The sequence below is a fragment of the Poecilia latipinna genome, unplaced genomic scaffold, assembly GCF_001443285.1.
Source record: "Poecilia latipinna isolate Pla-1442-1.1 unplaced genomic scaffold, P_latipinna-1.0 Scaffold3476, whole genome shotgun sequence".
NCBI lineage: Eukaryota > Metazoa > Chordata > Actinopteri > Cyprinodontiformes > Poeciliidae > Poecilia > Poecilia latipinna.
In genome coordinates this window covers 9,337-20,394 of record NW_015116092.1, presented here as the reverse complement: position 1 = coordinate 20,394, position 11,058 = coordinate 9,337, and the positions used below count along the sequence as shown (strand labels likewise).

Below are 11,058 nucleotides of genomic sequence, written 5' to 3'. Positions count from 1 at the left end.
AATTCAAAGTTTTAACTAGCATTGCTGTACATCTTTTATCTGGTCATTTTGTGGAATATTTAACAACTAGAAAATGGCACAAAATAAGAATATTTTTTCCACTCTGATTGGCTGCTGTTAGGCCTACCAGTTTTAACTTGAATGTTCATTGCATTCTTCGTAGACGCCTGTGAAAATAATTTCTATTCCCATGGCTTTTTTGTTCTCTGGGAAATTATTTCGATGATAAATACAGAAACAAGCATAAAAGTCAAAACATCTACAATAGTGATAGTAATATCACTATTACTATCAGACCATGAGACCATGCACTGACTTTGCATGGTCAGTGCAAAGTAGCCTGCAAATTCTTTGGTGGGGGGCGGTGAGGGACCTAGATAAAGGCTAGGGGGGCACTGGCCCAAAAAAAGGTTGAGAAACACTGTGATAGATTAATATAAAGTATTATCCAATTCATAAAGTGGAAGATTTTCTAAATAGCTGCAAAAACCCTGAAAGGTGTTCTGTGTATCTGAACCCTCAGCAAAGGGATTCTTAGAATTTCCAAGGATTTGCTCCCTTTGCTGAGGAATTCAGCAAAGGGAGCTGAATCCCTCCCTTTCTCTCCCTCGCCATATATGGCGAGGCTAAATGGCCTCTCCATATAGCCTAGGAGAGGCTATATGGCTCTCCTATTTAGGAGAGCCATATAGCCTTTATATATGGCTCTCCTATATAGACTATATAGGAGCCTCTCCTATATCGGAGAGCTATATGGCTCTCTGATATAGGAGAGCTATATGGCTCTCTGATATAGGAGAGCCATATAGCCTCTCCTTTAAACCTGTCATTCACAGGTTGTCATTCACAATGACAGGTTAACCCAGGGGTGTCAAACTCCAGTCCTCAAGGGCCGCTGTCCTGCAGTGTTTAGATGTGCCACAGGTAAAAAACAGTGGAATGAAATGGCTTAATTACCTCCTCCCTGTGTAGATCGGTTCTCCTGAGCCTTGCTAATGACCTAATTATTATTTTCAGGTGTGGTGCAGCAGCACGAGAGGACCCAAATTTGGGTCCTCTCGTGAATGACAGGTTAAGACTTCTATGGAAGAGGCTATAAAAATTATGATTTAAAAAAAATTGACATCAAACATCCAATTTGCTTTTTGCAAAACGCCAAGTAGGAGACAGAAAACATGTGGAAGAAGCTGTCTTGGTGATTGGCAGGGTTTTCTAACGTCTGTAACACTTCTGGCTCTCCCACCTGTGGCCATGATAAGTCCTGGAGCCGAATCTTTGGATAGAATGGACATCCTCCTCAACTGGATGTTAAACAGCTGGCTCCAGCGCTGGGCCAAGTGCAGAGAGCAACCTTTACTGAGCTGGGGGAGGAGAAATGAAGGGAAGTCAGACAAATGAGGAAAACAGGAGGACTCCACGCAGAAAGTAGGAGTTTTTCTATATTCTTTTCGGAGAATATGGAAGAACAACTGCAATAATATCAAAACACAGGCTGATGCACTATTTTCAAATTATTCCGCTTGCTTTTTTTTTTTTTAGCTTTAAAGGGTAAATATACAAAATCCTTTTTTTTTTTAATGAATTTTTTTTGGCATACTTTGAGTGCTTATGAGTGAACTAAATGTAAATTTATTTTCTCTCGGTGCTGTGTAGATATATTTATATTCTTTCCAGGTTATATTCTTCAGTGTGTTAATTTTTCTCTATTCACTATAACGTTTTTCTTTTCTATGACATCACCAAATTTGCTATTGAACTGCTAGATAAGGTTATTACTTCAGTTTTGTGAATTTGCCATTTTTTTCCTTGCAGTGATTTTGTAGTCCAAGTTCAGTTGTTCCGAATTTGGAAGTAATTAAGTCAAAATGTTCGTTGTTGCATGTATTAATACACACAATTCCTTACATTGCCTCCAGCCTCTTTGAGGTGTCTGGATAAATTAGACTTTTCTTGGAAATGTATGCAGCTCAGCAGGAAAAGTCAGTTTGCATGTAGCTCTTAAGGGCAAGCGCTTCAGCAACCTCTGGCAGTATCAAGAGGGATTTTCCCAAAAACTTAATATGATTGAGGGTCAGTTCCTTCTCTTTTCTTAAATAAGGTACACAGCAAAGTGGTAAGCTGCTAAAAACACTAAAATGACAGCAAAGCTTATTTTAGACCCATTTTTTGTGTTGATAATGATGTTGTGGCCATTGATTTGATAGTAGCCTGTTGCTTTCTGCTAATATTGCATTGTGGGCTAGCTTTTAGCTACCTCTTTGAGGATATAATTGTACTGCATGTTTTGGATATAATTATTTGGCTTTGTTTTTGCCAATTTTGTCTTGGGAAACACATAATCCAAATGCATTCAGTGACATTCTTGACGCTCCAGTTAGCTTACTCCTTAATTAATTAAGATGTATGTTAACGGCAGCAACTCTAGTCGCTCCTCAGCACTATTAACTTTATTTGTCTTAATTTATTTACCTCAAGAGTCAGCTGTCTTGTTTGTTCAAGAGAAAGTTGTTGGCCCTTAGGAAGAGCCCGAATGGACGGAAGTAAGCCATCCCAGTGGAACCAAGGAGGAGGTATCAAGGCTGCAAGGCTGGAGCTAAGCTTAAGGCTAGGCTCGCCGAGAACCGGAGGCGTTTTAAACCATCACTTCCCTCCATGATCATGGGGAATGTCAACTCACTACACAATAAGATGGATGAGATGTCCGCGTTGGAGAATCAGCGGACTTATCGTGAGTGCAGCCTGTTCATCCTGACGGAGACATGGCTAACTGACAGCATACTGGATACTACCATTACTCTGCGCGGATTTATAACGGTCAGAGCTGATAGAGATCCGAAGGCATGTGGAAAAAGCAGAGGTGGCGGTTTGATCATCTACGTTAACCCTGGTTGGTGTAACCCTGGCCATGTCACAGTCAAGGCAGAGCTGTGCTGCCCTGATCTGGAGCTGTTGGCTGTCAGCCTGCGTCCTTACTACCTCCCCCAGGAATTCAGTCACTTGATCTCCATCTGTGTTTACATCCCACAGCTGCTGTCTGTCAAAAGATACAAAGTATCACAGCACAACTTCAGTTGCAATATCCTGAAGCACTCATAATAATATCTGGAGATTTTAATCATGTCACCCTGGATTCCACTCTGACTGCCTTTCACCAGATTGTCAATTGTCCCACCAGGAAAAACAGGATAATTGATTTACTGTACACCAATGTAAAAGATGTATATGAGGCTGTTGCTCTTCCCCCATTAGGCAAGTCAGACATACAAAGTACATACAGCCCCAGTACATCCCCCTGGTCCAAAGGCAGGGTGTCTCCACTCACTCCATCAGAAGATGGACTCCTGAAGCAGAGGAGGCCCTGAGAGACTGTTTCAACATCACAAACTGGGATATGCTGCTGGGAGCTCATGGTGAGGACCTAGAGGGGATGACTTGCATTCTCACAGATTACCTTAATTTTTGTGTAGATGTGGTGGCCCCCTCAAGACTGTTCAAAGTTACCCAAATAATAAACCATGGGTAACACAAGGAGTAAAGGCTGTGCTCAATCAGAAGAAGATGGCCTTTAGGACTAAAGATAAAGAGAAGATAAAGGCAGCACAAAGAGAGGTGAAATGTTGTCTGAGGAAGGCAAAAGACTGCTACAGAAGGTGGAGCAGAAGCTGAGGGAAAACTGCTTAAGTGATGTCTGGGATGGTTTCAGAACCATTACAGGGCACAAAGCTCGAACTACCACAGAGGGAGGAAGTAAAGAGAAAGCCAATGAACAGAATAACTTTTTCAATAGATTTAGCCATTATGCTTCACCCACCATTACTACATCTACTCTGTCCCAGTGCTTTCCCCCAGTAGATCCTCTTCCTTGTCATCAGGTACAGTCATTCTACCATCATGGCATCCTCATCTCACCTTTATCCCATACCAGCCCCCTGACCCAACCTCCTCCTCCAAGGCAGCCTAGTAGCCCCTCTACTTTCTTTCCCTCCACACTGCCTCCTCCACACTTTACAGCTGATCAAGTGAGGGCAGAACTGAGGAAGCTTCAATCCCGAAAAGCTGCAGGACCCGACAGAATATCCCCTCGGATTCTCAAGATCTGTGCTACTGAGCTAGGGGAACCATTACAACGAATCTTCAACCTTAGTCTGCAACTTGGGAGCGTGCCCACACCCTGGAAGACATCCTGCATCATTCCTGACCCTAAGAAGAGCAGGCCCAGTGAGCTGAATGACTTCAGACTGGTAGCACTGACATCACATCTGATGAAGACTCTGGAGAGGCTCTTCCTCAACCACCTCAGAATGCAGGTACAGGATGCTGAAGAACCCCTGCAGTTTGCCTACTGGGCAAAGGTTGGAGTGGAGGATGCCATCATCCACTTTCTACATCGAGCCCACTCGCACCTGAACAAGGGAAGTAGAAGGATCCCCTTCCTGGATTTTTCAAGTGCGTTTAACACAATCCAGCCCCCTGCACTTCTGGAAAAACTCACCAGAATGAAAGTGGACTCCTGCCTAGTCACCTGGATTTGCAGCTACCTTACCGACAGACCACAGTTCGTCAGGATGAATCACATCACGTCTGACACTGTGGTCAGCAACACTGGAGCCCAGCAGGGGACGGTGCTGTCACCCATCCTCTTCACCCTGTACACCTCAGACTTCTGCAATAACTCTGAAACATGTCGTATTCAGAAGTACGCTGATGATACTGCCATCATGGGGTGCATTAAGGACAGTGAAGAGGAGTACAGGAGCCTGGTGAGAGACTTTGTTGTCTGGTGCCATAGAAACAACCTGCAGCTAAATACTTCCAAGACAAAGGAACTGGTCATTGACTTCAGGAGGGAAAGAGGCAGTCCACGACCAGTTCTGATAGGAGGGGAGAGGTGGAGGTCGTGCAGACCTATCAATATCTTGGCCTGTGGCTGGACAAAAAGCTGGACTGGACAAGCAACACCAAGCAGCTTTATAAGAAGGTTCAGACCAGGATGTACTACCTGAGGAGGCTGAGATCCTTTAACATGTGGAAAGCTGCTGAGGTTGTTTTACCAGTCTGTTGTCACCAGCGTCCTCTTATATGCTGTGGTGTGCTGGGGTGGAAGCATCTCGGAGACGGACTTTTCTAAGCTGAAGAAGCAAATCAGGAGGGCTGGGTCAGTGGTTGGCACAAGGCTTGACTCTCTGGCAGCAGTGGCAGAGAGGAGAACCCTATAGAAACTCGAGGATATTATGGACACCAGCCACCCTCTGCACACTGTCATCGTCATCAGCAGCCAGGAAAGCAGGTTCAGTGGGAGGCTGCTTCTTCCAAAGTGCAGGACCAACAGACTAAGGAACTCCTTTGTGCCTCATGCAATAAAACTTTTCAACCCCTCACTGGCTAACAGGAGTACAATAGAAATAGAGGAACTGTAGAATCAAGCTAAATGCTAATGTTAAAAAAAAAAACAGTTAAAAGTTACTGACTTTTTGGTGCTGTGTGGGAGACTGAACTACAACTTCCCTGAGGGTAAATCCCAAAGGGATGAATAAAGTATCTATCTATCTATCTATCTATCTATCTATCTATCTATCTATCTATCTATCTATCTATCTATCTATCTATCTATCTATGTATGTCAAGGTTTTGTTTACTTCATTCAAATTGGGTTGGCATCAATATTTATTATATTTATCTGGCATGTCTAAACACTACAGTAAAATTGTTCTGCATATTGTGGGTAACTACCCACAATATGCAGATGATGGATGGTGAGTACAGTAATAACACCATTGTAATGCATTCATTTGAATATGTGGCTCTTTAGGCTCATTGTCTTCATTCTCCTGCTGTGGGTCAAACTATGGCTCGAACATGTAAGGTTGGATGAACAAGTCTTCTGTTGATGACATTTTAATAAACTTAGGATAAAGAAGTAGATAATTGTATCGCTGCTATCAAACTGCAAAAATGGTGGGACAGGGTGGAGTGGAATGCTCTGCCCCTCTGGAGGGGGGCAGACCGCAAAATGTTTCATTCACATAAAAAAAGAAAAATGCAAAACAAGTTGTTCTAAAACACCTCAGAACAGGTGTAGAGGAGGGGTTTGTAGACCTACAATAACCAGGAAGCATTGCAGTCCTATTTTATATAGACCATAACTGAATGATTTACATGTGAAAGGAAGGATTTAAAAGCATGATGTATCCACTTTAAACAGGAAGTATGTATTTTCTAGGCAAATATAATTTTATAGCACAATCATGTAACTATGAATGGTTGTTATGAAAATTTTGTATATACCAAATATGACCTAAAAATTTGACTTTTTAATATAATACCTTGAAATTGGGTCTTCTTGCTCTTTCTCAAAGTCCACCTTCAAGAAGTCTTCACAACACAGCTCCTCTATTGACGTTTTTACCAGCGTTGCTATGAGAAGTAGGTCCTACAAGGACCTCAGCAGATGTACAATTCTACCAGGTGTTTGCTAATTGCTGCTGGCTAGTCTGAAGGAGCTGAGTGCGTTTTGCACAGCTGAAAGGTTGCCATGGAGATTAAAGGGTTTCTCAAACACAGGTATGTTTTTGATGAGCCAACAACATTGTGACATGATGTAAAAATTTAAAAAGTCAATTTTACCTAATACTGCCACTTTAAATAATTAGGAAACTGTTCTTAATAATAATAAAAATAATAATATGGAGTTTTCTTTTCTTTTCTCAAGAGACAAAAAAACGTCCCATTTGAAAGCACCAGGTGGTTTGGATCCTGCCGTACCTGACAGTCCACCGTTCCCCCCAGGCTGTCGGTGGCAGGCGCTTGCAGCAGTTCCCATGTCCCCCCCTTGTCAAATGTGATGACCGAGCGCATGTTTTCCTCGCTGACCAAGCCATTGACGAGCGTGGCGATGAAAACGCCCCGGAGTCCCTCCACCCGATGCACGTCTGCAAACGGTTCGTTGGCAAAGTACCTGAAAGCCAGTGGAGCAACAGGAAGCTACCTTTAAGGAATGGTCAATCAGAGGCATTGTTAAATTAAACATGCATAAATTCAGCTGCCAAATATTTGAAATAGCCGGCTCCAACAAAACAGCACAAACACAGCACTGATCTGATTAGCAGAGGACAGGCTGTCAGAGACAGTAAATGAATCATCAGGAAGGATCACACCTGAATCAACGCTGGCTATTCCTCCCAATGAATTTGAGAAAAGATAACAAATCATCAATAAATGGGAGCAAGTAGCTCCCATTTACAGTTTTAGAGTTTCTATTGGATAAGGAAGCACATGCTGTCCATGTTTGGACGGCCTTTGATTTGTCCAAGCATCTGCTTGCAGAGCTGGAGGCTGTCCTCTGAGTCCCAGAGGTTACTATGGTAACAACCTTACTACTGGTTCGATACTACAGCAAGGTCACAATGGGTTCTGTTTATTGTTACATGATGCTAAATGAAATACTAGCAGTGTATGTGTTTCACTGTCGTATAAAGACACAAACAGGATTTAATCACGTTTTTGTCATGATCCGTGTTTCTGTGTGTTTTGAGTTTTTTCTGTGTGGTCCTGTTCCCTGTGAGTCTCTGTCTCTGCGTCTTCTCTGTTGATTGTTTCTCAGGTGTGTCTCGTTCCTTTGATTACCCCTGTGTGTATTTAAACCCACCTGTTGTCTGTGTTCTTTGTCGGGTCCTTGTCAAACGTTTGTCTTACGTACGTGTCTAGTCAGTCTTTGTGTTAGTCGTCACAGTAGAACTGTTAAGTCCTGTGATGGCGAAAGCTCATATGTGTCAGTCGTTGTCAATTCAGTCGCAACCGGTGTTGAGCCTCGGTGTTCCTGCTTATCTGTGCTGCCTGAGATTTGGACTGTACTGAGCTACACCTTTCATTAAATACCACCATTTTCATCATAACCTGGGTCCCTGTGTCTCTCCTCACCACCACCATACCACCTCATGACAGTTTTACCCTCTTTGTTGCACCATAAACAATATGGAATCAAACATCTAACAGTAGAAAGACAACCTATATCCCACTGATCAACAGCTGCACAAATGGAATGACAATTTTTTTTTCCCTCGGGCTTTTTTCTGCAACTGTAGCTACATGAATTTAAAGGTTTTTTTATGTCATGAGAAAAATGGCACACAACATGAAAATAGGTTTTCTGGAAAATGAAATTTGAGCTTTCCAGTACCCAGTTGAGACAAACACTACCCCACAAAGTATTCATACCCCTTAAGATTCTCATGTGACAAATTAGGAAATAGAACTTGACTCTGAAGTAGTAGAAAAAATTGTTTTCTTTCATGGTTTTATATTTATTTATAAAAAAAAATAAAAAAAATGTAATCCAAAACTAAATGTGGAACACATTTTTATTGAGCGGTCTTTATTCCAATACTTTTAAACGGTGTACATACCCACTAATCTGCTAATGCATCAATAGCAGAGCAATTTTTTTATTTAGCACTTTGGAAAGAATTAGTGCACTTAGTTTCAACTAAATTCATTTTTTTCAGATAAATTCTACAGCACTAATTTACTTGGTTTTTTGTAGTAAACTGAAAGTGACAGTCTACATTGAAAAGATGCAGTGTTTGTGAAAACATGTTGGACTCTTGTACATTACCAAAATTGTCTGAATCTTTTGTTTTGACATGTTGAGAGAAGTACTTCTCCTTTAACCTCAAAAATATATATTTTTAAAAAAGGTCACATTTGCAGTAGCTGATATTAACTTCTAACCATGGCACACAGACCCATAGCGAAGCAGAATCCACAGAGTTTGAATTAATAAAGATATAAATGTGCGTCAGATCCGCAGCATTTAACCTTTCAGTGGTTGTGGCTTGATGGTCGTTCAGCAGGCTCCTCTTCTGCTGCTTGGTCAAAGATGTACGGTGTACCACTGTGCGATTGGAACCATTTTCACGTATCTGAGCTAATGCAAACACTGAGTTGGGAGGGCGTGGCTAGCTGTAGCTCTTTTGCATAATCCTATCGTTGCGCTAATATAGCACATTTCTACATGAACTCAAAACAGGCAGAACTGATCTGGTGAATTCTCAATATCTGAGAATAATATTGTGTATTAAAAGTAATGAATATGTTTTGTATAGGCCACTGACCTACTCCAGCTTGAATCTATCCAGGCATTATAGTGGATTTTAAATGCTAAAAATATTTCAGTCATCATCAAGCAATCCTATTTAGTTGAAAATAGGATTGTAAAATTCTGAAAGTCTTTAATTAAATCAGGCAAATCTTACTTAAACAATTTTATGTGTTATTGACAGATGACTAAATCTGAGTGAGCGTGTGCGTGTTCGTGTGTGTGTGTTTGCAGTACCGGATAAGTGTATTGCTGCCTGAGCCCCCAGGACTGTAGTAGAGCACATTCTCAAGTGACAGAGAGAAGGACAGGCCTTGTGTGTCTGAGATGTACAGGTGTGTGGCATTGTTTGTGTGGTTCACACAAACAAACACCTGGTCCTCTGATGCATCCGCAATGTAGTACTCCTGTTGGATGGGCGAGGGAAGCAGCAGGTCACTTAGAGTTCAGACCATAGATCATGTCTCTCACACACACACACACACACACACACACACACACACACACACACACGTGCGCACACACACATACCTGCAACAATTGTCCCAGAGTTGGATCTCTGTCTGATTTTTTTAGAAACTGGAACGACCCTGTTCATTTTAAAACTCACTGTGATTGGATGCCGGGTCATGAACTGGGCAGCTTTCATCGGCTGGCGGTTGTAGGAGACCCACAGCTGAACAGATGATGGGTTATGGCTGCCTCGAAATCTCTGGGAAGGTCATGGAGATAGAGAAAGAGACGGAGACATTCATTGAACTCCTACTCCATACAGGGTCCACATCATATCAGTAACTTTTAACAAAATCACCCAACACAAATTCAAAAATCTTCCTTTCACTGAAAAAAAGAGAGCACAACTTTTAAACTCAAGTTACCTACTGATATTTTAGAAACTGCATTTCGTCTATTAAAACCTGATATATAGTAGTGGCATGGCAAAAGAAACATAAGAACCATAACTAATTTACTACAATTCAGATTCATTTAAAAAAAAAAAAAGCAGATTGATAAAATAAGACAAATCTGCTGGATTTTGGCCTCCATTTTGAAACCACCAAGTATGCTCCAATATGAAAATTTTGGGATGGAATTTTGTTCCGCAATCAGAGAGAGGCGTGTCATTCAATGACGGTCCAGACATATCCTCATGTATGACAGAGTAAATTTCAAGTTGGCAATGAATTAAGTTTTATTCTATTCTTTATTGGCAACAACATCTATATTGTTTAAGGGTGGGCATTTATTGTATTATCGTGATAAATTTCTTATAAGAATTTTGAATCATTATTGCAATGATAAATTCCAGCTAATGACGCCTGTTAAGGTAGTGAGTTTTACTATTTTCTCCACTCTTTGTTCAATGACAGCATCAATGAACACGGTCATGTGACAGTGATAGCGATGCAGCAAAGGTTTGTGGAAATATTAACTGAAACATAGAGGCAATGTCTGTGGCGTAATCGGGGCTTTTTTAATGGTGTTGAAAACATAGGGTATGGAAATACAGGGTTTCCCCAGGAACCTTGCTAAGCCCGGTGGCCGGGCGCCGAGGCAGTCCATCGTGTTTTTATATTAAAAGATGTTAAGTAGACAGGAAAAGTAAAAATATTGATTCCAATGATTAGTTAATTTTAAGCTCCTGCTCTGCTAGTTATTTTGATAATGGAACCGAAATGCACAGAATTGTGCAACACCTTGTTGAAATCACTGAGATTATTATTTTTTGTTGGGTCATTAATTTGAAAACGTTTTGTTGACTTTTTGTTGTTGTTCTTTAATAAAGTTATGAACGATTTGATAAGTAGACAGAGGAGGACGTGCTGGTCTCAGCGTCGAGATCAACTCAAAACCTTCCGCGATCTACGTATTGCACCCCTGCTCTAACAAAGAACAGTTCAGAAACAATATGAAATGGAGGGGGGGAAGCTATTTATTAACTGATTAAGTCGTGTTTTGGATTG

The 11,058-nt window shown here is 41.4% G+C and overlaps 1 protein-coding gene across 1 annotated transcript in view; it reads right to left on the bottom strand.

Annotated features, from left to right (window-relative positions):
* The window catches only part of LOC106941049 (sortilin-related receptor-like), a 28,361-nt gene that overhangs the window by 12,425 nt on the left and 4,878 nt on the right, over positions 1-11,058 (bottom strand). The window contains exons 2-5 of the mRNA XM_015023975.1: positions 9,705-9,806; positions 9,332-9,501; positions 6,763-6,955; positions 1,244-1,361 (exon numbers count right to left, since the gene is read on the bottom strand). Coding sequence (XP_014879461.1) covers positions 1,244-1,361; positions 6,763-6,955; positions 9,332-9,501; positions 9,705-9,806 — 583 coding nt within the window. The remainder of the gene's footprint in view (positions 1-1,243; positions 1,362-6,762; positions 6,956-9,331; positions 9,502-9,704; positions 9,807-11,058) is intronic.